Raw genomic sequence first — 26,001 nt, 5'->3', positions numbered from 1 at the left:
ACAATTATTCTTAGAAATGTAAACGTGATAAATGTGTATCATGTGGGCTATAAATCAGGCACTGTGCGGATCCGTGATTTGTGCTTACACAGATGGGAGAAATGATGACTTCATTTATACTAGACAGAAAAACGACTTCCGTTATGGGAAGTTTAACTCACAAACTGTAATGAGACACATTGCAAATAACTGACCTGAGATGGCGTTGGTGACAGACATGAGAGGAGAGTGCAAAGCAGGAGTGACTCCCCACACTGTGTGGTATCCCACGATGCCAGCCAGACCAAAGGTGGTGACCATCTGAGTGAAGGCAGCGTTGGGAGCCGACAGGCCCAGACCAAGCAGGGTGGCGATGCCTGGCACAGTGAGAAGAGAAGTTAATGAAATAAAAGAAGTAGAGTAGCTCTGACTGCACAGCTGAAGGACACATTAATAGTGAAATACATAATGTATGCCTACTGAGGAGCTCCTATTTATTATTCACAGAATTAGGTGGAGAAAGTGTTTTAAATGCGCTGGCTCTTTTTCCTGGAATATTCTATAGATGGAGCTGAAACTGTCAGAAGTGGTTTATGTTGGAGCTGAGTCTAAGAAAACAGTTCTCTCTTCATTTTAATCTCAAATAGACGCAACTGGAAAAATAAAGGACGCATATGTGGTGGGCACTTGACCACCCATGTTGTCCTAATTCCCACTTTAGCAGACAAGTTTATTTTATTACTTTGGCGACTATTCTTTTACAGACTGAATGCACATCTATGATGATCTAAATGGCTGCAGATAAATGGGTATTTACAGGCAGTCCACACTGATTAAGTGGAGCTAACATCAGTAGTTGTGTGTTGGTGTTAAGTAGGAAACTACTCAAGCACCTAAACAATGTGTGAACCACATCCACTACATGTGCTGCACTGACACAGAGGCTGTGTGGCACCATGGGAACACCTCACCACAGCTCTACTTCAAACCAACACTCAGCGTGATGCTGTTTTTACAATGCACACTTCCTGACACTAACAGGGTGCCGGTGTGTGCATCTGTAACCTGCCTCTGTCACTTCACACCTCCTGTGCACATTCCAACTGTTAACAAAAAGCTGAAAGACCTCGACCTCCCCTAAGACCCTTTGATGACAGTTAAAATATATGAGAGTAAACTGTGTTAAAGAACACTTCTGTTGAATTACTCCCCCCCTAAATCTAAATTTAATGGTATACCCACAGTTATCTGCAACAACCAACCTCCAGTGTAAACCCCAGCGCTGGTGAGTGTGGCCCTGAAAGGGGAAATCTGCGCAGCCTTCTCTGCCTCCAGTTCCTGGACGCTCTTTGTTTTAGGAGGAGCTGCGACGGGCACGTTGAGAGGCTGAGGAGCGGGGAACAGGTTCTTTCCTTTCTGTAGGTGACAAATAGAAAAGTACAATCTTCTGTTCTCTTTCTTCTTTTCACAAACAAAAAGAGCAAACCATCATTTTTATGGGTCAGCTGGTAATGATCTTTGTCTGATTAAAAAAAAAAAAAAAACACTTGGTGCAAAGTTATTAATTTAATATATGACACTTATCATGACAGCAGTCCAAGTAAAGACCTCATTGATGATGATAATAGGAGGCATCCGAGTGAGATGCCCAAGGCCAGCGTAACTGACTCCTTTCAATGTGAAGGGATAGCGGCTCTACCCTGATCCCCCTCACGAATGGTCGATCTCTTACCCGTTTAACTGTTCAGATCAATTAGGCAAGCTAATGGACAGGTACAATAAAAATTGCTGTGTTTCAGCAGCATTCGTCAGACCATTACTATTTGAGTTAAATTCATCTCTGAAATCTGCTCTTTTGAAGAAGTGAATAAGATTACAGACTAATATAAGCAAAAAATCTCTCTTATCTCTCTTTGACTGTGCTAAAAACATTGATTGAAGAAATCTGCAGCAGCTGTAGTGTGGTTTGCACATGGATATCCATATTGTAGTCAATATTTCAGCTGACTATTGCATTAACTTTTCTTAACCTAAAATTCTTAGAAGAATTCCATAAACAGTATTCCAGAGGTGAAAAATAAACTCACTTGTAGCGTTGCTTATAAACCATTAGACAAAGCAAAAATGAGAACCTCTGACTGCAATATTTAAATAACATAGAAATTAGAGTATATCATATGGCATAGAGATTTAATTTGGCTTGGGGTTTGGTGTAATGAGAGGACACTGCTTCATTTGCAGCTCTATAGAGACTATGATGCATGAAGAATGCATGCTAAGAGTGACATCTAGTGACTGAGACATGATCCTACAACATGTGCGGCTTGATGGATGGATGGACGGAAAGGACCAGTAATAGACAGCCAGAAAATATTAGGTAAGGACAGCCGGAGAAAAGGCAGAAAATGTCCACCCAACCAAAGATCGCATTGGCGATACCAGCACGTTTGGCTTTGGGCTGCATGAGACCACATACCTCCATGACAAAAGATCCTCTGACAACGTGATCCATGGTCCCGTAGTCAAACTTGTCCTTGACATCAAAGTAAAAGTTCTCCTTGTCGGGGCTGATCGCCCGGATCAACTTGGTGATGTTGTTGGAATACAAAGTGCTGGACTGAGTAGGTAAACGGCTGGGTAGGTCTGTGTAGCCAATATGGGTCACGCCCTGTAACAAAAAATAAATATTTAAAAAAAATTAAACTAAGCTAATCAATTAAAGAAAACCAAACAAAAACTTCCTTTTGTTTAAGTGTGAGAACGTCTGAAGAGTGTATGCACTGACCTTGTATACAGAGAGCTCTCCAGGTACTGTGGTTTCAATGTTTCCACCTGCCTCAGCAGCCAGGTCCACCACCACTGAGCCATCTTTCATACTTTCTACCATTGGCTTGGTGATTAGGATGGGTGCCCGCCTACCTGCATTGTTAAAACAGAAAGACTAGGCTATTAATGCATCACTGGAAAGATGATTCAAAATTGCCCACATTTACTAAGTATCATATCACATCAGCCTCAATGGAACCTCAATCTCAAAGTATAACCCAGCAAGTAACTCATAGTCACTGCAGTTAAGCTTACTGTGCCCACACTACATATAAAAATTGTTAAAACCAAAAGATTATTGGAACTAATGGGCACTTTTATAAGACTTGAGACCAGAATACACGTCTCAAATCCTATTTCAAATGGAGAGAAATCTCTTTATGCAACCTTGATGTTGAGGACAGGCCTCATGGCCACAGCCAACATTTTTATTCTGCCTGACACTGCGCTTCTCTGCATACCAGGGATAAGAGCAGTGCTGATGACAATGTCCACCTCCTGACACTGCTTAGCAAACAGCTTCATCTCTGCCTCTATAAACTCCTTAGACATTTCCTTGGCGTAGCCTCCCTGGCCTTCTCCTGACTCCTGAATGTCCACCTCCAGTGGTTCTGCACCCAGAGATTTAAACTGCTCCAAAGCTGCAGCTCTAGGAGAGAGGAAAATGAGAGGTTACTGGTCATTTCAAAATCTCAGACTGAACATACACATTACACATGTGATCAAAACTGCAAAGATTAGCGAGTTAACATATTATTTAATGGAAAACTATTTGGTAACCATTTACTGAAGGAAATACCATCCTTCCTGTGCTCTGTTAAAGGCAAAAGTCCCAAACATTTAGCAGTTCTGCCTTCTGAAACAGAGAACTTTATTTTCTACTTTGTACATGAAAATAAAGTAACTGTCACCCAAATCAAGATATCAAGTTTGGATATGAGAGATAACAAGCACGTCTACTCATTTTCCTACATTCAATAAAGAAAAACAATAATCATGAAAACATCAGAAGAATAATCCTTCCTAAAAATGATTATGTGGTACAATATGAGAAACACAGTATGTCCATAAAACATGAAGAGAAACATACTGTGAACACTGTGTAACAGCAATAACACGTGTTAATGCCTCAGTCACACTACAGTAAAAATAGGAAGCCAACCTCCTTGTGACTAGGAAAAAAAAAAATTGGTGGTTGCCAAGTGATTGCACTGAATTTTGTGCAGTAGCTGTGGCAACAAGCTGGTCAATCAGACATTAAGCATACAACACCCTCAATGAGCACAACTTAGCCATTCAGCATCTGCTGAGATGCAATCGTTGGCATGTTTTTGCAGTAGGGAATGTGACTCAGATGGTTGCCAACTGCACCAACTATGTCCCCATTATCAATGAGGTTCTGACTGAATTTATCACAGCTAATCACTATATTATCACAAACAGAGTGTGCCAGCTGGACTTCAATCAATCGCAGACAGATTGCAGACTCACTCTGGCATAATAGTGGCTTTAATTTTGACTTTATCTGTTAGGTCTGCAAAGTCTGAAAACAGTCAGAGATCTGTCTGTGAAGGTTTTCAGTCATCCAGGTCACGCTTTTCTTTCCAAGCTCCTTAGGCAAGTCAGAGATCTAAGGAGCTTAGGGAATGAAAAAATGACGAATTAACTATATAAAACTGGATGTCTTTGACTTCTTTGTCTTCAAGCAACTCAAAGAAGTCCAGAGGAATTTTACTTTTCTTCAAAGTGTTCCAAGCTCCATTAGTTCTACACTACAGGGAGTCAGAATTATTAGGCAAATGAGTAGATCTGTCTTACTCCAAGCTGTTCCTGATGTGCATCTCTGTAATGAGAAGGGGTGTGGTTAACTCAAAAGAAGGACTGCTCAGAAAAGTCAAAAAAAGATATCTTATAGGGGACAGTCTTAAAATTGCAAAGTTCACTGATCATCGAACACAGAAAATTAGCATGACTGTAGAATTAACTATATAAAACTGAAAGGTATAGTATATGAAGGGATAAAGGCCCTTACATTTACAAAGCCCTTGTTTCCTTTGAATTTTCCATGTACAGCAGGTATAAGGAACTCAAAAGAAAGAAGGCATGCATCATATTTTTATCCCATTTCCTGCACATTTCCTTCACTTTTCTCTTAAAGAGTGGAGTCAAGCTCCCAGTCCTACTGCCAGTTTCTGGAAGACACCTTCTTCAAGCAGTGGTACAGGAAGAAGTCTGCATCCTTCAAGAAAAACATGATTTTCATGCAGGACAATGCTTTACTGCTGCTGCTTCAAAGTGTTCATCAAATGTGAGATTTACAAGGAAGGAAAATGCCAAAGACTGGGAGGCTTTTATTTTGAAAAAGCCAGAAATGGAGGCAGGCTTTTGAGTGTGCCTTTGCTCGTTTTTGTGATTAATGTCAGAAATGTATATTTGTGAATGTGGAGATATTAGATGTTGCCATAAATGTGAAGCCGGTATATAGTTCTGTTGTTGCCTAAAATATAATAAATACTGACTATATTAGCTTGTAAAACTAAAAAAACTAAAAATAACAAATAACAAATTAATATTTTACAGTCAATAATAAATTTTCTAACCTCGTGCATCAAATCCTATGTTCTGACAATGGCTACCAATTTTTCTAATGGCTCTGACAATGGCTCCCATGGCTCTGGCGGTACCGGCTGCTGCCAACCCAGCCACGCCGCCTCCAATGATGAGCACCTATTAAAGAAGGCGTACAAAAACTAGTTAAGGATGACCGGAGTTATGGCCTGTGCTTAAAGCTAAAACTGGCAGAGTCACATTCACAGACGCATACCTTCTAAATAAAAGAAATGCTACCTCCAAAAGTACACGGACTCAGACTACACACCTTTGCAGGAGGCACTTTCCCGGCTGCTGTAATTTGTCCAGTGAAAAACCGTCCAAAGCTGTTAGCTGCCAACACGACTGCCTTGTACCTGAAATGAAAGGGAATTCATAACAAAGAAAACAATGAATATAGATGTGCTACATGCAAAAACGAAAAAAAAAAAAAAATTGAGCAGTTGCTAAAACATCTGAAGAAATATTTTCCTTTTTCTGGTCTGGGTCTGTAATCCAACATTTTGTTTATAAGACAAGAGTACAGGAAGACAGGAGCAGATCATTCAACTGGACGAATCCAGTAAACAATACGTGCCTTGACGGCACCGTGAACATACCCTGCGATGTTTGCCATGGAGCTCAGTGCATCGTAACCCTGGGCGATGGTGACTCTGGGCACCTGGTCCATAGCCAGGACAGTTGCTTTCTTCTTGGACAGCATGTCCATGAGCTCAGGGTTCTGAGCTGGATAGATGAAGCTGATCAAAGTAGATGCATCCTTCATCATATCCACCTCATGCACACCCAGAGCAGGGTTGAAAATAGGAGCACGGACCTGGAAGCAGACACATTTAGCTCAGATAATTCAAAACGAATGTAGTGTGACCAGAAAGAACTGATCAGATCTTATCGAGATCAGTATATCCCAGAGTAAATATCAAAGCTACTATAGAGTGTTTCCTATATTTTTATAGATATGTATATTTCTACCTTTTCTTCTACATCAGTTTTGGTTTTAGTGTTTTTTAGTTCTGACTTTTTTTATGCTATGAAGTTAACGCCATCAGTTCCAGTCCAGACCCACCTACTGGTTTTATCAGCAGTATATTACAGTTACCAAGGCTCTTTCATGAGTGACCATGCACTGAAACTCAGGTCCATACTGGTACGTACAGTATCCGAGCAAGTGAGGATCCAGTGGGTTAATTTCGAAAGCCATGTGTGTTTAAAGTAAGTCATCCACAGCAACCTTCACTTCTCTCTGACATTTTTCCACTTTCATATTAGTTTAGATTATAAAATAACAAACCTTTAATTATAAATGATTATTAAATAAGAACCTGTAAAAGCATGAAGCTGCTTCTCATTTTCTTAGAATTGCTGCCTTTTTCTCATCCTCAACCACCATGTCTAACGTGAAAACAGACAGTAAATTGTTTTGGGATAGTAACATGATTTTTCCCTGCATTCACATACTCTGTCATTCCTCCACATCCTCCTACACCTACACCACAAGACACACATCACGCCAAAAGCTGCTGTCATCATCAAAACTCTGACTTCCTTCCTTTCCCCCACTTCCTTCTATTATCCCTCATCACCTCTTCTTAACCAGTCAGTTAGATAGTGATACATTTCTGGCACAGGTTTCATTCAACCGCATTTTGTGCCCTCCACTTCCCTCTCTACAACACACCCTCTCTTTATTTAAGACTTACCTTAACCACCACATCAGATGCTAAGACATCTTTGAGGTCTTTAATTGTTGCTCCGGCCTGGGCGTACTGTTCATCACCGAACTTGGAAGACTCTCCAGCTCCGGACTCCACAACAACATTGAAACCCTGTTTGATGAGTGCCTGGACGCCAGCAGGCGATAGCGCCACTCTGCGTTCATTCTGGAAAATTTCTTTGGGAACGCCGACTGTGAGTTGTTTGTATGGAATACCTATAAAGGGAAAAAGGATCTGGTGAAACTCACAAACTGAAGGAAATTTTTAACGAACTACAAAAGCTAAGGTGAAATAAATAAATGCTTTATTGAATCCTTAACGAAGAAAGATGGTAGAAATGTGCAGTGTGTTTCTGGGTTTGAACGACTGAAGATGTTATGTTCCAAAACAGCAGAAAGATAGAGTGACAATAAACAAGCCACAACATTTTGTTTATGTTATGGATCTTTGCTACTACTACATAAAAGGACAACTTAGCTGAGTTTACCATAAACATATAAATAATGCCCTTTGTTGGCATTCCTGATGAGATTTTTCTCTTCATGTGACATTTGCAAATTAGCAGTAAACACAAACTACAGCTTGGACTGCTGATAAATTCATGAGTTTTCCAGGTATTGTGAGTCTTTCATTTACTAATCAAAGCTGACCTGATTCAAATGGTGACATAAGAAGGGGAGTATGATATGAGAGACTAACAAGGGATAAATTAGTAGCAAAAGAGAAACTGAAAAGAAAACAACAGAGAGAACAAACTGAAAATGTAAGAGTCTTTTTTAGTACCTTCTTTTTCAAGTGACAGGCAGGCACATGCTTTATTGGCTCCTATGGGAAATTACACTGCAGTTCCTTCCTGGTTCCTCCTCAACCCATGCACATGAACCTTTACTCTTTTCTGCTCCTGCAGCTGCAGTGAACCATCCTATGGGTTTAAAGGAAGCGTCGCAGCACAAGACGGCCCAGAATTTATTTTCTGAGCCAACCATGTGAATATGGTCTATAAATCAAAGGTCACTGCTGATATAAGAACCCTAACTACCAAAAAAAATGCTCTCAGGTAGCCTTCCGGTAAAAATTAGGATTACTGAATAAACACGCTGAGTAGACACAGTACCTTTTTTTTTTGTTTACTTGTTTTTGCTAAAGACCTAATCAATTACCGCATATGTAACGTGATATTTCCAACAAACTAACGTAGTCCGATTGCAAACATACGGATAGATCGATGATGATCAAAGTGATCCGTGTTAATCCCCTCACATATCAACAACACTTGCAACACAGACATGTGCACGGAAGACCCGGTGCAGACACAAGAGACAAGACAAGTGAAAATAGTCTTGTGAGTTGAAGATAACTTATTACGTTACTGTCAGTGCAATGAAAGCTTCCACGACTGAAACCCTGAGCCTGCAGCCTCAACACCTTCCCCTATGAATGAAACATTGAAAAGGGCAGACCCTCAGCGGCACGTGATTGTTGTTTTTAAATAAACATGTTTATACTGTGCCGATTTTCTTGGAAATGAGAACAAGAGGAAATGCTGAGAAGCTGACAGGCCTGGGTTGTTTCAAAGGAGGGGATGCTTAGAGGTATGGCAAACCAGCCTTTTATTATACAGGGATATAACAATCATTGATTGGGCTGAGATAAAAACTTACAAATAAGATCAGTGATTTTTTTTTTTTTTTAGAATAGTGCTGAAGCAGCTCTCTGACAATTTTACAAAAGAAGTCAGAAGCATCATGCTGTGCTCATTTGCTAACTCTAATCCCACAGACATTTATGTCTGTAAGCTTGCTTGCAAGTTATGCCAACACCATACACAACATGCAGCAAAGTCTGATCTTGTCCACTTTACAGAACAAATCCCGTCTCACGTAAACACATGCTTTCAGATTATGCTGTGAGTCTATAGGTTCTCTGGAGGTCAAAGCATAATCACACGTAAGCATGTGTGCCCCTCCTACATGAGACCATAATCTTACACTTGTGTGTCCAGAATAAACGCTGCCAGCTGTTACTGGAGCGAGCTGAACTGCAGGAATGTCAACCTATGTCACCATGAAGCAAAGGAAACAACTGGCATAGCCGTGAACCCGGCACACGCAGACATAAAGCTCCTCTAACCAGCTGGTACTGGCTTCACAGTGATCGCACCTGCTGCCTCAGAAACTTACTCACAAGCTCACAAACTGAGAATGTCCCTGAAACTGGGGTATGCACTATATGATATTTAAACAGAAAGCAACACCGACTCTAAACCAAAACTCCAAAACAAAACTGACTCCAAACTGAAAAACTGCTGTGTGAGACTGAAGTTTGTCCTCTGGATTAACTATTTCATAACACTGACCTTCAAAACAAGCATGCAAGAATGAATGAATAGAATTCTACAACAGTGAATAAAGTGAACTGAATAACCCTCTATCTGTTTTATATAATGAGTAGCAGACACCTGTAACACTCATGCTGTACACCTGACACACAAGTACTTGAGAAAAGACATGGACGCTACAGGTGGTGTTGCTTCTGTGGCTATCAGCGGTTAAATATCTACCTATATCTCAATGAAGATATGTCTCAATGAAACAGTAGAAAAACCCAGCCTGCTATCCAAGAATGACCAATCATGCATAACTGTGAATTTCATAGCATTATTCTTATATAGGAACATTAGGTCACAAAAGCTTACAGCTAGCAATAAAACACTGTTCCAGGCCTGGGTCACCTTGCCCATTTTATGGATTACGAAGACAGTCAATAAACACGTGTGAGAGTACAAATATTTTCTGAGTTACTTTAAACACAGTCCTGTTGTCTTTGCAGTAATCAAGCCTCTAAATGCAATGCTCTAAGTAGTTCTACGTCCCTTAAAACAAAGAGTCAAACCTCACTGATTGTAGCAATAATGATTCTTTAACTTATGTTCCTCACTGTGCAGCGCCTTACCTGGACTAGCACATCGCCCGAGAGCTTGATGGGTCCTAAAAAACCGCAGGCATGTAGACTTGATGGTACGGCCACTCTGCAGCTTTACAGCAGAAACCCCGCTGAACACAGGCGCTGAGCAGCTGGCCGCCACAACTCGGAGGAGGCTCGCCATGGTGCACGCACACACACCTGACACTCACACTGCAGGAGGAGCTATAGAGGACACACAACAGCCCTCCTGGGGAGGAGACGTGAAAAGACAGAGAGGGGAGGGTGGTTAGAGGTTAAGAAGAGCTGCAGGATGAAGTGAGAAGAAAAAATAAGCATGTTGGATATTTTTCCCGATCCCAGAATTAGAATCTAACTACACACACATCAAATCCTTTCACAGAAAACTGTCCTTCCCTGTTCCCTTGCACATCAAGGACATGCAAGTGACCTTTGTTTATGCAACAGGTCACATAGCTGCGCTAAAATTCAATACCTTATTATGAGTGCGTCATTTGATCGCATATCAACCTAAGCCACGGAGCACTACAATCACTTATTTTAATTGCAGCACACCAAATGATTCAAAGGCAGTAAACAGCATGTGTGGCGAAGTGTGTTTGCTTTAAAAGAAGATAATGTGACTGGGATAAACTAGGAGAGGAGGCTGGTGCAGAAGGATTCAACTAGACTGGACTGGCTACAAGTTCTACTCTGCCACTTTTTATGCCTTGAGTAAAGGTTAAAAACATGCATCAATCATTAGTGCAGAGAGTGGAGATCAAAGGACTCAATTAACCGATTAGTGACTAGAGAAAAAAAAATAATCCTGTTTATTTCAATTAATTTGTCAAGCAAAAAAAATAATCAGCTTTTTGTAGTGGAAAATAGAGTTACTCTGTAAACTGCATTTAATACTATTAATTAAGCTGTCTGTAATTTCTTTGTAAACAGTCTAAAGAGTTAATAATAATTAATGTCTTAGTACACAAAAAACACAAGTGATAAATTAAAAAAAAACAGCAATCGATACATCATTAAATCTAAACAGAGTCATACAATCATGGTGTAGGCACAGTAATGAATATGCTTGTAAACATTTTAAATTAAGTTACTTATTGTTATTTTATTAGTGAATTAAGCTCTCAATCTAGAGTTAAACAGCAGTCAAAATGTAACAGGCCCCTATGTACAACAACATTCAAAAACTACCCAAGAAAACAAAACTTTACAACTTCATAAACAAAAAGCAGTCATTTGATGTTTACTGATAATTAAGAAGCTCATTAACAATGGGATCTCTCAGTTTACAGGCTTGGATGTGCATACACTGTTTGGATATTTCGTGTTACTTTTTAAGTAATATTGTTATCATTATTATTATGAATGTTTGCAGGCATTCAGCTGAAGCACAAAAGTTGAGCAATCCTCATTAAACCGAAGTTAAACAGGCCTGAATGAAAAGTGGCAACATAAACGCAAAAATAGCTGCTTTAATAAATAAACAACAACACAAATAAAGGTCGATAAAAGTTAATTATCAATAATTTAAAGGCAGTAGTTGAGGTTTTGTTTTAAAAAAAAAAAAAAAATCTGTAACTACCACGTCATTGAGTTTCAGCTAACATGCAGCTAACAGTTAGCTAAAGATACATAAGGATAACCAACAACAACATCATCATCATCAAGCTGCTTGGGTTTGCTGCTTTGTGTTCAATGTCCTAGCTTAACCCGCGCTGTCTGAGAGCACCGTTAACCTTTCCACCACCTCGTGAGTCACCAGTAAAACAAACCCACATATCAATGGCTTCCTTACAATAACAACAACACAGCGGTGTCATTCAAAGAATCTGGAGCATAAAAGCTGGTGCATTAAACACATTTCAGGCGGGCCAGCTCTCACACAGCTTCCCCTACGAATCAAAAGACAACACGGTCACAATCCAGGCGGGCAGCTCGCTTCTCTTTTTGTCTATATCCGTGACAAAATATATAACGGGAAGGGGGGGATGGCGGGGGTAAGGAAGCTAACCTGAGCTAACATAAAGCGCGCTAGCTTGCATACAAAGTCAGATGGTTCTGATTCATACATGTAGGCGACGTGTGAGTCAAAAAGGCACCCTGCACACTCGCAGAAATGCAAACCGAAACAAATGCATGGTGGAAATCGAGAGCGGAGAGGTTAACGATTGATAACTCGACTGACCTTTGAAGACAGTCCCCGGCTCTGTGCAGCACAGGCGAACTTTGCGACGACCCGGAAGGAGTGAGGAGAAGCGGCCGGCACAGAGACGTGATTGGACCGCGGGAGATGCGTCAGAGGATATCAGACGGCGCATGATGCGCTGTCACTGTCAGTGCCGTTTCTCAATTGTCTTTGTCTTGTCAACGTTTCCTTTTATACTTTCTGATAACATTTCCACATATTAAATGTCATCAGATTTACCGAAAACAGCCTTAATTCACACCAAAGATATTTTGAAGTCTGAAGACAAAAAAGATCATATAGAAAAAATGCAAATGCACAAGTATATAAAAGACTAATGAGCGCATTTCTCATGTACCTGAAAAATGGATAAAAAAAACCGTTGAAGGTGCAACTCTGCATGGCCCCACTGAGGCGCGCTCTATTACAGTTTACTAAATCTGAGGCTCCGCTTGGGTCATAGAGTGTACTGTACTGTTCATGTGTTGCTATCCGCATTTGCTTTCACTTCATGGATAAAGCAGCCCTCAGCCCAATACTCTCGTTTTTTTTTTTTTTTTTTTTTTTTCCTGCACAGAGGAGTTGTTGGTCTCCCCAAAGTAGCACTGAGCCAAAGAAATAGGCTATTGCCAGCTGTGTTACATTAATGCATACTCAGTGCTGTGCAAAAGTATATACCCCTTCCTTTCTGCAAAAGAACAGCTCGAAGAGAGCGGATATTTTTTCAAAGCACTGAAAAATGCAATGTATCAGGAGAAGCCCCAACTACATTTGGAGTAAACATTACAAAATTCGCTTTTGCATGGGTCTACAGATGCTTACTTGGGGACCTGGATTTTAAAAAAAATACTTTGGGCCAACTTTCAGGGCTGAGACTTGCACTGAGGTTAATTTAATTGTGTACAAATCATGTGCATATTAATATGTGCACATATAAGAGTCTCACATAGTCAGAAAGCCAGCTATGCACTTTGCATACTTGGCATGTCCACTGTTAATAACTAGGATGTTCTTGCTTTGAGGTGACCCTCCCTGTGGCCCTATTAGGCATCATATAAGCAAAACAAAGACGTCACGGATGTCACAAAGGTAGAAATTTGACACAGAGGTCCAATTTATAGGATTTGGTCAATATTAGTGAGGGTTTTTTTTAAAGGTGTTTACGTTGAGTTGTTTATCTTTTCAGTAACCTTAGCTGACAATGTTTTTCAGACTCGAAAATACTATTCTATTCAGATTAGAACAAGTTTTTTGTGGCAGGTCAGTTATCTCATTTTACTATGCATACAAATATATTTGTACAAATTTACATCTTACATCTTTTCTGCATGATTATGATTTGGACACTGATGTTACAGGTGTCCTCCGCCTTGTGATGTCATCATGTTTGACCTCATACTGACCTGAGGCTGTGGTGCATTTGATTGTGTTAGCATGCCATTGTAAGCTTACATATAAAATTCTAAACTCAACACCTGGGCTTCATTTGGTATGATGGAGACTGCACAGCTGTATGAAATTCAGCGTTCTCATGTAAAGTGTAATATGAATAGTGCTGTGAAGTCAGCGGAAGGAGGCTTTCACTCTGTTAATCTTGGTCTTAACCCAAAGATATCTTATCATGGTAAATGTAAGCTGGTACGTGGTCTGAAATGAAACCTGACATCATCATTGTCTCTTAAATGATGTATTTCTTTGGAAAAAAACACATTTTTGTGCTGACGGAAAGGTAAATTCTTACTGTTTTTACCTTTTAACTGTGTATCTTTATTAGTGGAAAAACAAAGGTTTACAAAAGCTGACACACAACCTGTATTGACACTCAAACAACAAGATAGCAGCTTCTTTATGTGTCTTTGTTTATGCTATTCTGAGCTTCTTTTCTTTCACATTCATTCACTTAAAGCACAGCACATGTAAAGAGAACAAATCTTCTATTTCTCACACAGAGTGATCATCTGGTTCTCTTTATCAAGACCACAGAGCGGGATGCATTGTGGCTGCACCTGGTCCTCATTGTATTTCATCTCACCCTCCAGACAGCTCTTCTAATTGCACTGACAGCCTGCATTCTTCCATTGTCTTTATTTTGTCTCTATTCTCACTAAATTTAATTTTTGAGGTCAAGAAACATGTGCAAGAATATTTAGGAATGTCATAACTCTTCAAAGCATGTGTTTTTCAGTCATGTCCATCGGACAAAAATTCTACCTGTTGCACTTCCTCGCTATGTGCAGTAGATTCACTAATAATTAGTTATAAATGAAATTACATATAAAATACTAACAATGTGCAGTTTTCATAGTTATGTGGATACTTTATTTATATAATACAAAAAAATGCATTTGATTTATCTTAGTTTCATATTATAAGGATGTACAAAACATGAAATATTTGCTTGTTTTATAGAATAAGGGCAATAATTCTAGAGTAAACCATTTATAGTCATTAGCCATTTTATTAGGGAAACCTGTTCGACCTCTTTTAATGCAAATATCTAATCAGCCAATCACATCACATGGTTATCACTGTATTTAGGCAACAGAAGACTGGAAAGACTACCTGTTCTGATGAGGCTCCATTTCTACTGGAACATTCATATGGTAGGATCTGAATCTGCCATAAACAGCATGAAAATCATGGCTCCACCCTGTCATTTTAGCCTGTTGGTCATGTAATGGCATGCCAGTCATGTCAATATGGACCAAAAAACTCCAACACCTTGTTGAATCTACACCACAAAAAAATTAAAAGGTGTTTAACCCAGTAGTAGCAATGTTGACCTAATAAACAGTGTCCAGTAAGTGAACATAACAATAATTACTAAGATTACTACCAAGAATGTTCTAAATATTCTGCAAAACAGGATTTCTGTCACCATTTCGGTGATTATGTTTGCATTTGAAGAGATCTGGGGGTTTATAGGTTCAAATTGCAGATATTTCAAGTCAGATTTGTAGGTTTTAATGAGAGTGTGGAGGTTGTAAGCTATCTAGCTTTGTCGTTTTTAAGCTTTGTGAAGTTGGAGAAAGATGAGTGCTTTTACCTGACAGAAGGCTATCGCCCCGTGAGGACATTTGTCTCAGATTGACAATTTTGAACTGGTGTGACCTTTTCTAGACATCGGCATCTGCAGTGTGGTCTCAGTTATTTATGGTAATTGCCATTTCCCATCACTTAAAAGCTTTGACTCTCCTGAACAAATGGCTTTGGTCTGAACTGCCTGAACTTCCCAAAGTTCATGACCTTCACTGTCCTTGCCCTTTTCCTGGGAAAACCCCATCTCTCATAAATCATGTGTGCAGTGACAAAGTTTGTGATTAAAAATTCATCCTTTCGTCTGACAGATAGTGACATATGTGTAAATCAAACATGCTGAATACAATGAAATTTCATCTGGTGAAGAGATTTAAACCAAAGACAATGTGTGGCACCAATTATGCAACAATGACTATTTTTTGAGGAGTGTGTGTGTGTAATAGTACGGTAGTGTGTGGGACAGAGAGGGGGAGAGAGTTTTCTGGGAGAAAATGCTTTGAAGTTGCAGAAAATTCCAGGAGTTTCCTGTTAAAGGGTCTGGGGTTTAATTCGATCCAGGAGTGTGTGTCTGTGTGTAAGGAGAGGAGTGTCTCTTGAGTTAGTTTCTCTGCTGCTGAGAGGCGTTAACACCACGATAGTCTTTGCTTTTCCCTTTCCTTTACAGATTCCAGGTTGGATCCACCTGTTTTTCACCATAAAGCCTTCAGTGGGGTGTTGAACTGGGATTCGAGCTATTGTTTTATTAACTGGATACTTTTTTTCCCCCTTTTTTAAAAAATAACTGCACATCACTTCTAAACAAGTGGCAAATCCTTCTAGTCTGTTTCAGACGCAACACTGCTGACTAAGACCTAGCGGTGGTGAAAGCAACACTGCACATATGTATTTTTACTTCAGATGAGGATTTATGAGCTGCTAAGCAGTTCCAGCTGATCGCCAGACCAATTTATTTGCAACATCAGTGAGGATGTCTCAGTTTTTTACCTCACGCTATCTGTTGCTGATTGCCGCTTTGTGGAGCCTCAACAGCCTGGGTTTGCTGGCTGCATGGCAGGGCTTCGGTGACGGTAAGCCAAAGGAGCTGTTGGACCCAAATGTACGAGACTGGGGAGACTACTCAGACCTTCCTCCAGGAATTGAACATGGATTAGGGCTGGAGGAAAGCAGAGAAGATGGATATAACAGAAAAGTTGGCGAGTCATCATCAAGCTTGGCTCCAGAGATGGATTTCCTGGCTGACTTTGCAGGTAAGAGGAATTAATTGGCCAGCAGATGTTCCTGTTCTTATGTCCCTACAGCCACTCATTTTCCCCTGCAGGTAAAAAGCGTCTGTGGGTGATAACAGCTCCATCCCACAGTGACCAATATCTTCGTATGATGGAGAAACAGCTAGAAGAAATGGAGCAGGTACTTCCCTGCAATTTATTCTGATATATACACATTATTTACTCTTTTTTTTTTCAGATTTTTAAAAATTAAAACTAGCTGCTTAACCATCAATTTTTACTTGTTTTATTTTTTTGTTTCTTTCTCTGCCTTACTCAGAAAGGCCTGAACTGCCATTTAGCAGAAAGAGACACGTACATTGTTACTATCATTCAGAATGCTATGATGGAGGGACGGATCCAGAAAACAACGTTTCAAGGAGATGCCACAGTCGAGAACCTGGACCCCGACACGGTTACCAAACTGCTGCACTACCTGGAGCTTACCAGCCAAGTAACCAGTGTGCCATAAACTGTGTGATTCATTTCAAACTCTTGGCAACATATAAAAAAAGTTATTGCCTTTTTAATTCTTTTTTAAACTGAAATGCTTCTTGGTGGTTTAGTAGTTGATGTGCTTCTGATTTGTGTTGAACACCAATCATGTCAGGAGCAAAAGTTCAGCATGCTGGTTATAAAGAAGAACCTACAGGTCAGCGAGCGCTTCCCTTATCCGGTCCGTGTCGAGGCCGTTTTGGAGGTCATCGATCAGTTCCCCATGAGGAAGCTGGAGAAGATGACCAGAAAAGGATCTCACCTCAGGTTTCACTACCTTACTTTTACTTTTATGTGATGAGTAATTTTAAAAGTCCTACATAAAATTAAACAGGTTGCTTTTTATAGGAAGGGCAACCTTAATTTAAAATAAATTAGAAAACTGCAAATGACCTGCCTAATTAACTTTTTAGCTGTTGCTATGTTAGTAATGGTAAACTTGATGGTTTATCTTGATATACATTTAGAAATACTAAAATTAACAACCACCGGATCGTTGGCTGTTGAATTTTGTCAGCAATTTATAAAGAAAATTGTCGCAGCAGTTTGGTGCAATCATTCATTATCAACTCATGATCGGCTATGATGATTTTCGGGTTCTCTTGATTTGATACCACTACCAGGTTTGGTTTTAATTTCTGATCTGAAGAAACAGCTCTCATCCCTGGGGTGCCAAATGCTGTTTTGCCAGGGCCACTTGCATCAGTTCTGTGACGCACCTATCAATGGTGAGAAGGGTCTCACTTCCACCTCACATTGGGCTTTTTTTTTACCATCCAAGGTGAGATTCAAGATGAGATTGACAACTTGTTTAAGAGCAACCTCAGTTCTAAACTTAACAAGTAGTTTATGGTGCCCAAATCTAACCAAGAAGTGTAAAAGTGGAAGTAAAACGCAAATGATAACAAAAAAAAGTCGTCACGTGCAAAGGAGGCAAAAGAAAGTGCAAGCAAAGCTCCCAGATGGGAAACATGGTGCAGTTTCCTTGCTGAGAAACCAGTGAGTTAAGCTACCAACTTCAGACAGTCTGCTTCCTTTTCAGCTGTACACCGTGAAATGTGTATCCTGCTTAGCATCAATAATTCGTTTTTTTCCACTTACCCAGTTCAGGGTCATAGAGGTCTGAAGCTGTGATCCCAGCTGTCATAAATTAAATTAATGTAATAATTCTGAGGAGGAAGTGCAGGACAGCCAGCTGGCTGGGATCACTGTGCTACCCTAACATCATTTTTGTCTTTAATAAAGTGTCAGAAAGTTTCATTAATGAGAGAATAAAACATTCAGCTTCTCCTACAGAGGCTCCTACAGAGGCTCCTGCAGTGAATTCAGAAACAATAAGTACAGAAGAGTCACAAAATGTGCAAGGATATTTGTACCCAGTGCAAAACACCAATTATATACAAGAGTTTCAGAGATCTTTAGACCATTATGTGGCGTACGCACACAAATAAGACTAGCAGTGACAGAGACTGAGTAACAGTTGTCCTCCTTCTACCTGGAGGCTGCTGAGTAGTTGATGCAGTCACTTAAGTGTATGACTCCCAACTCTTGAGCCAGAGCCTTGCACGCACACAAATAGTGACTGATGATGAAATTGTCCTCCTTCTACCTGGAGGCTGCACTCAGATCAGAGAGCCTTGCATTCAGTCTCTAGCAGACTCAAGAACACAGAAACTATAACTCACCTATAAGCAGTTGGGCACTAGCTTAAGTCAAACTCACGTCTGAGAGACTGAAGTAACTACCAATGGGAATGAAGGATACTACGGACTGATAAGGTTGGAAAATATGCAAGACTAATCTACACAACCAGAATATAGAATGTCAAATGCAGCGACTGACAAAGCGATGGGGAACAAGTGACGCGATTCATTGGTGAACAGGACGTTATTCCATGGGCAGTATCTGCTCACCAGACTTCCTGCTAAAAAACTCCCCCTCATTTTTTTTTCTTACAATGGCTGACAGTTATGTTCATGAGTTTAAAAAAAAAGATGATTAAAAACAGATAAAGATTTCATAGTTTTCCAAGTGAACACACATGTGAATTTTTTTTGTTTTCTATGCCATGTTTTAGATGTAAAACCACCAAAAAGAAGATTGTGAAAAAAAGAAAAAAGATGACACTTAGTCCTCAGAGGAGAGGAAATGTGACTTCTGTGGTGGCATTACAAAGAAGACAAGCTTTGGACAAAAAAGCTGCTCTAAGGAGTAAGATCCAGGATATACTGAGTGGCCGGTCGAGGTTTGTAATTCGTAAGCCGTCTACAATGAGAAAGCCTTCGAGCAACAATGATCCCATCAAAGTACAGGAGAAAACAAGGGTGACCAGTCCTCCATCTGTTTCAAGGAGCAATGAGGAAGTAAAGAAAAACAGGTGATGTCTTTTTAAGCTTGTATGTCTTGTGAGACTTTGAAACAGAGTGAAGAGTACGCCATCGAATGTTTTGATTTGTGTTCACATCTGGTATTTCTTGCCTCCTCTTCTGCTTACAGCACATAAATACTGTTTTTAGTGCTGGATGGACATCAAAGTGACTTTTTTCATATATTGTATTGCAGCACTCATGCATCTGTGGAAGAAGGAAAGAAGAGAAATGTAGAGAAAAATAATGGAGATAAAACTGAGCAGAGTGGAAAGGAGAACAAAAAGGAAAAAGAGAGGTCTAAGAAAAAAGGCAGAGGGAAAAAAGGAAAGAAAAGAAAAGGAAGGGGGAAAAAGTCCAACAGAGAGGCAAGTGAGAAGGATAAAACAGCGCTGAAGGAGTTTTTGGACAGTTTAAAGGGGACAAGACGGTTGATGGTAAGACCTTTTGTCTAATCGTTGCACTTCTCTTTGCCTCCAGATTGTCAATGAATTTAAATCATGCATTTTCACAGCTGTACCTGAACCAATATTCATGTTTTTGTGTTGCCTCATACAAGGTGATCTCAACACCCAAAAGAGAGGCAACACTGTACATCCAGCAGACTGAGGAGAATGAGAAATATCGCTGTGAACTCGCTATGAGGAAGATCACAGTGGCGACCATTATTGGACAGGGAAGTGATGGCACACTTATACTTCAGCACTACCACCTAGGTAGGAAGGGTTTTTACCTTTTTTTTTTGACGTCCGTGTGACGTTGCCAGTTATATATTTGCATTTCAACATTTGTTTAGGTTCTCTTCATGAATGCTTTTAAAACTACAAATCCTCTCAGGGTTCACTGAACCAACACACATTTGGTTTTGTTTTGTCTTTTGCTAACATGCAACTAAAGGCAAATATGGTGCTTCCTAGAAACTGAACAGTAACAAAATAGTGCATGCGTAAAGTGTTGACCTATTGCCAGCTATTTTAGCGTGCTAAAGATAGCTAACGGTAAAATACACAGACTGTTTATAAGCCTTAAGGTTGTTAGTAAAGAGATAGCCATCTTGGTATACGCCTTATGTGTGTACAGACATAGATTATCAATTAATTAAATTTAACCTTTGGTCTGAAGTCTATTTTTACACACACTCGCACTGCGCATGAATGTCATAGTCATTCTGATATTTCAGTTTTTTGTTTTTTTGTTTTCAATTATTGAGGGTGACAGTTGGGGTCTTCTTCCACATCTTGGCAAAGTGATAACACATCTGAATGACACTTACTTAAAGTCATTTAAGTTAATTATCTTGGAATCTGCAGTTGTTTGGAAATGGCTCCAAGAATTCTTCCCAATTTAAGTCTTCAATTGTCTTTCTTTGATCTTGACTGAGTTCGTTCTGAATATTGGTCAATCCAATTAGTGGCATCAAACAAATCCTTTTTATTCTGAAAAAAGAAAAACTACTAGTTGTAGTCAACCAAGAACCTAATATATTAGCCTAATCCAGATAAGGCTAATATTGTCTGGAACCTTCAGCACCAGTTTCGCTGAAAAGCCCTCAGCTGCCATGACATTCATGGCCATGATGAATGTATGTAAACTTTTGACCACAATTGTTTGTGGACTTGCTTTTGAAGAACTGTTGTTTCGAGCCTTGGATTTATATTTTAGCCTAACTCCCATATGTCACCATATTGGTACATCATTTATTGAACTTCAGAGGGACATAAATTATCCCTCAGTCACATAGGCCTAGAGATGTGCCATAGCAACCTCCCGTCCTCTGGGAAAAAATGTGTATTCCATGAATGGGTCGAGAGTGGTTGCTAGAAGTTGTACAGAGGGGGCTAAAACTAAAACCTCCTTGTGATCACTGTGATTGCTAGTAGAGTTGCTGCAGTGACAACATCTTCAATGCAAACTGTTATCAACCAAAGGAATCATAAGGAGAGTTTTGGTGCAGGACCATATTCCTCTTTGCCACCAACGTCACCAAGCGATTGCAACCACTTGCCAACCAGTCAGGGAATATATATGTTTCCCCAGGAAAAATATATGTGCCAGAGGGTCACCGTCAATCTCTAGACCTGCAGGACTGAATATATAAACATGCATTAATTGTTTAGAGAATGCACATTTTTATCTGGAGACTGGTCTGTAGACCTGTGTGAGCGGGGGGCCTTACTGAACCAAATTTAATGCTAGCCTAATCCAGTCAATGTGCGTTGAGACATTTAACTCAAAACTACAAAGTTCAGCCTCAGTATGACGCTGAATACAACATCAAGAGCACAACAAAGTCAGTGGAATTCATCATCAGGGAACTAACCCATACAACACAGTTCCCATCAGCCATAAAAAAAGCAGATAGTATCTAATAAAGTATATAACAATACACAATAATAAAGTGAAGTGGTTTAGTCAGAATAACATAAACAGCTCAGGTGTACTGCTAAGCAAAACGTCCAGAGTAGTAGGTAGTAGTTCTCTGAACCGGGAAGTAACAGTTTAATTTTGCACTGCGGTATGTAGTAAATGTTTAGTTTAATTCTCTCACATGCTACACTGTGATACTGCAGTAGTTACATTTTAACAGTTAACACACCCTTTCCACAAGAGGACTTGGTGAAAATACACAGCCAAACAAAAGCCCTGTGTACTTACTGTCTTCACAAATCGTTCAGAGACACTGATTTAACACTGTGGGATATAGTGGTTATAATTACTGTTTTTGTTGCATGCATTGTAACGTGTACATGGTATTTTCTCTAACATCTGTGTGTGCACACATTGATTTATATGCTTTATATGTGTGTGCTTCAGATTCAGAGCCTCCACTCAGTGGCCAAGCAGAGCATTTCTTGGATTTAGGGGCCATCTCTCTGCTGAGAACAGAACTCGGCCTGTCATCGCCCGACCTCTTTTCAATGACTGTCACTGATTATGACATCAAGGCCAGTGTAAGAAAATCTCACCTGAGCTTTCCAAGTTTGGTCTTTTCCTGCTTATTTGGCTTTCTGATAGCAGATAAGTTTAGAGATTAAAAGGACAACACACTCATATTTCAAATTTGCAATATTTGAACTTCAAGTAACCCATCGAGGAACCCATTATTTAACCAGGCAAAGATGGGACTTTGATGTTCATAGCAACAAATATTTCTGGCGCTACTTCACCTACTTCCAGGGTGTATGGAGAAGACAAAGTTCTGACATGAAGACTCCAGCAACACTTAAAGTAATCTGGAACAACTTTATTAAGTGACCAAGTGTAATAACTTTGACGTTCACCAAATAAGAAAACAATTTTAAATAATCCAGTTATATCACAATACACTTTCCTTGTTGTTTAGTTGCTTATGTATGCCCATAAAGACTTCAGATGTAATCCCTAACCTGCTCTGATCCTTCCCCCCAGAGAGTCTTTGAGGCTCCGCCATCAAGCCAGGCTTTGTTTGACTACATTGACAACTTTCCCTCGAGGCACCGAGAAAAAGAGAAGGAAAGAAAGAATCCACCAGCCTGCTCTAAAGACATGGGACAGCCTGTAGTAGAAAACTCACTGCTCAGGTAATATAATTAATCTGTTTTTATTGCAGTGACCACCATCCAGTAAGAACAAAACAAGCTCAAAATAAATTTGAAGATTGCGGTTAACAGCGTCAGCATATTTTAATCCCTCCATCACCTTAAATGATCAACAGTGAAAAAAAACACGTGGTGACAGCGACCATTTTTTAGTGGAGCATGGATCTCTGAAGCTTTCACAGTCCAGTCTCCTATCTTTCTCTTAAATCATGTAATTATTCTTCATATTCGTCTTTATTGCTTCCTGTGTAAGTTTATTTTTGTTTCTATTTGATCAACACAAATCATGATATAAAGTGTAGCATAATTCAAATTTAGAAACTGAGTAAAAGTATGATTGAATCTATGGTCTTCCATTTTATAGAAGGTGGTCTAATGACTGAATGAAACTGACAGGCATCCAAGTTTAAATCTATATTTTTCATTTCTAGGTTCATGTCTAAAAGGAGACTGCTGCTCATCTCTGCTCCCTCTGAGGATGACTATTTGTTTCAGCAGCAGCTCTCTGCTGTCAGAGGACAGGAATGTCCCCTGGGTACGTTTTTTAAAAGACCTGTGGTAACAAGGAAGTGTTACCAAGTCAGACATGTGTACATCTGTCATGGTTGTGAAATTTGGACCTGAAAAAGCATACCATTAAACAAAACTGTACGGATCATGACAGAATCAAACAATGAATATTATAATATGAAATTAGTGTATTAAAAATGTTATGCATTTATAAAATTGTGCGGTAAGAGAGCCATATTATTTGAAATATATAACCATAGCTAGACAGACACTTAGCTGAACAGGTTCATCGACACAAACGCATTTCTTTGTCTTTATAAAAAAGGATCGTTTTGATTATCTGTGCTGAATGAGTCCCTTTTAATGAGTCTAAATGTACCTTCTGTTGTGTTTTTCTCAGGTATTCGTCACTTTGCCGTACTAAAGCTGATAGGAACGGAAGGAAAAGCATCAGGAACTGTTGAGTTATTTCCCTTAAATGGTACGTCATGGCAATGTGGGGCATTCCAGGTGTATGGGACGCTAATGGAGCATAAACATTTTGGTTTAAGAGCAGATTCTTTGTAAGAAAAAAAAAAAAAGATGGATGTGGTTTGCATGATCTCACCTGTTTTGTGGACTCCAAAAGGCTACATCTGTCAACCAAAGGAAGCGTGTGGCTGAGGAAGACACATTCAGTATTTATATTCTGTCATGCTGTCACTACTGCTAACCTTTTGCCACATATAGATATGTGGTTCGGCCTGCACAGTGATGCAGTTGGCAGGTGTAGTTTGGCAGAGAGAAAACTGTTTCTACATCAGTGGTGGGAAACTCCAGGCCTCAAGTGCTGGTGTCCTGCAGGTTTTAGATCTCACCCTGGGTCAACACACCTGAATCGAATGATTAGTTCATTACCAGCCTCTGGAGAACTTCAAGACATGTTTAGGAGGTAGTTTAGCCATTTAAATCAGCTGTGTTGGATCAAGGACACATCTAAAACCTGCAGGACACCGGCCCTTGAGGCCTGGCGTTCCCCACCCCTGTTCTACTGACTGGTATCTTCATTATAGCAAAGAGATCTACACAGCTGATATCTTCAAAACGGGGTAACTTACACCAAAAATGATCCCAATGGATAAATAGCAATACATGCTGCACGAAAACAAAAAAACGATTTTGACCATTTTTTTGACTCATTTTTGTATACAAAAATAAAATCAATGTCAGCACAGATGACACAAAGGGGAAATTTAGCTGCAAAGCACAAAACAGTTTCTGTTCCAGGTAGTAAAAGGTTTATTTTTGCTGTAAAGTCGAGCATTTTAACATGGAAGTATATGGGACTCTCTCCCTTTTGGAGCCTAGAGGAAATGCTTTTGAAAGTTTTGTTTTGGCTGTGGTTTTAAGGTTGAGCTGTCATAAGATTTTATCTAATCTGAACGAATCTGGGTTATCCTAGTTTTCGTTTCTTTCGCTTTTCACTGTTTTGTGTAATTTAAATGACTCCCATTCTGTCATCCTTCCCCCAGGTCGCAGTCAGACTGAGGTTGAGTCGTTGACGCCTGACATGGTCAACAATATAAGAGAACAGCTAAAGATCAATAAGGACTATTTCAGCATGGTGGTTGTGGGAAAGGATGGTGACACCAAAACATGGTTTCCATCACCTACGTGGTCCCTGGATAACATCTACAACCTGGTGGACTCTATGGAGCTCCGCCTCCAGGAGGAGAAGCTGCAGAAGAGGCTGGGGATTCACTGCCAGGAGGACAGAGGAAGAGGAGGCAACGAGCGGGAACACTCCCACGGATACAATGAAGAGAGGGCAGAGAAGATGCACTCCTACAGCCAATTGGAGGAATAATGACGAAAAAGGGAGGAAGAAGCGATTACCTACCTAAAATTTTTAATATGAAACAGAAAGAGTATCAACACGTGGATTTGACTTGAGCCAATGATTAAACAAAGACCTCAAAACTGGACTCATAAGAATCAATAAAGTCAATGTATAGATGATGATCTGCTGGATCTTACAATAATAAGGTGGATATTTTACAAGAAATAAAATACATTTGAAAAGATAAGCAGACAACAATGGCGTGGTCTCGTTCAAGCATTTCAACTGCCCTTTAAAAGAGCTGTTTTCTCTGACTTCATATGTAAAAAGGGAAGAAAGTAATTTCAAGACAGAGCAGACTGTGCTTTTTACTAACATGTCTGTCTAGACCTTTCAAACACATCCACTGTGCAAGTACAAAAAAGGAAAGGTTCCCTACTGAAATATGCATAACATAGAGGTTTATACATCACAAAAGAAAACAGAAAAGAAAGTAAAAGCTTTAAAAATGAGGAATCCTGATAATCAGTTGATGCTAAAGGTAGTAACACATAATATAACAGATGTGAAGAATAGTGGGTTGTAACATAGCTATGATGTGTAACAGAAGGTGAATGTACAATAAGTTGAACAATAAATCTAATCAAAACATGGTACAATATAACAAAGCA

General features: G+C 39.7%; 2 protein-coding genes across 2 annotated transcripts in view; one reads left to right on the top strand and one right to left on the bottom strand.

The window, feature by feature from the left end:
• nnt (nicotinamide nucleotide transhydrogenase) overlaps positions 1-12,359 on the bottom strand; it is a 38,308-nt gene extending 25,949 nt beyond the window's left edge. Inside the window, exons 1-11 of the mRNA XM_039615092.1 lie at positions 12,259-12,359; positions 10,083-10,302; positions 7,116-7,345; positions 6,015-6,232; positions 5,684-5,771; positions 5,406-5,532; positions 3,267-3,452; positions 2,765-2,898; positions 2,456-2,647; positions 1,242-1,395; positions 195-356 (exon numbers count right to left, since the gene is read on the bottom strand). Of these exons, the coding sequence (XP_039471026.1) occupies positions 195-356; positions 1,242-1,395; positions 2,456-2,647; positions 2,765-2,898; positions 3,267-3,452; positions 5,406-5,532; positions 5,684-5,771; positions 6,015-6,232; positions 7,116-7,345; positions 10,083-10,236 (1,645 nt within the window). The 5' untranslated portion in view covers positions 10,237-10,302; positions 12,259-12,359. The remainder of the gene's footprint in view (positions 1-194; positions 357-1,241; positions 1,396-2,455; positions 2,648-2,764; positions 2,899-3,266; positions 3,453-5,405; positions 5,533-5,683; positions 5,772-6,014; positions 6,233-7,115; positions 7,346-10,082; positions 10,303-12,258) is intronic.
• Positions 12,360-15,872: 3,513 nt separating this feature from the next.
• On the top strand, positions 15,873-25,575 carry ccdc80l2 (coiled-coil domain containing 80 like 2). The gene is made up of 12 exons (XM_039614437.1): positions 15,873-16,544; positions 16,616-16,704; positions 16,843-17,016; positions 17,173-17,324; positions 19,135-19,434; positions 19,620-19,860; positions 19,983-20,139; positions 22,238-22,374; positions 22,832-22,983; positions 23,433-23,536; positions 23,912-23,992; positions 25,023-25,575. The coding sequence occupies exons 1-12, from the start codon at positions 16,265-16,267 to the stop codon at positions 25,355-25,357; spliced, it is 2,202 nt and encodes a 733-aa protein (XP_039470371.1). The 5' UTR covers positions 15,873-16,264; the 3' UTR covers positions 25,358-25,575.
• Positions 25,576-26,001: the final 426 nt, after the last annotated feature.

The sequence above is a fragment of the Oreochromis aureus genome, linkage group 7 (assembly GCF_013358895.1).
Source record: "Oreochromis aureus strain Israel breed Guangdong linkage group 7, ZZ_aureus, whole genome shotgun sequence".
NCBI lineage: Eukaryota > Metazoa > Chordata > Actinopteri > Cichliformes > Cichlidae > Oreochromis > Oreochromis aureus.
The sequence above is the reverse complement of the archived record's forward strand: the minus strand, read 5'-3'. Positions and strand labels throughout refer to the sequence as shown.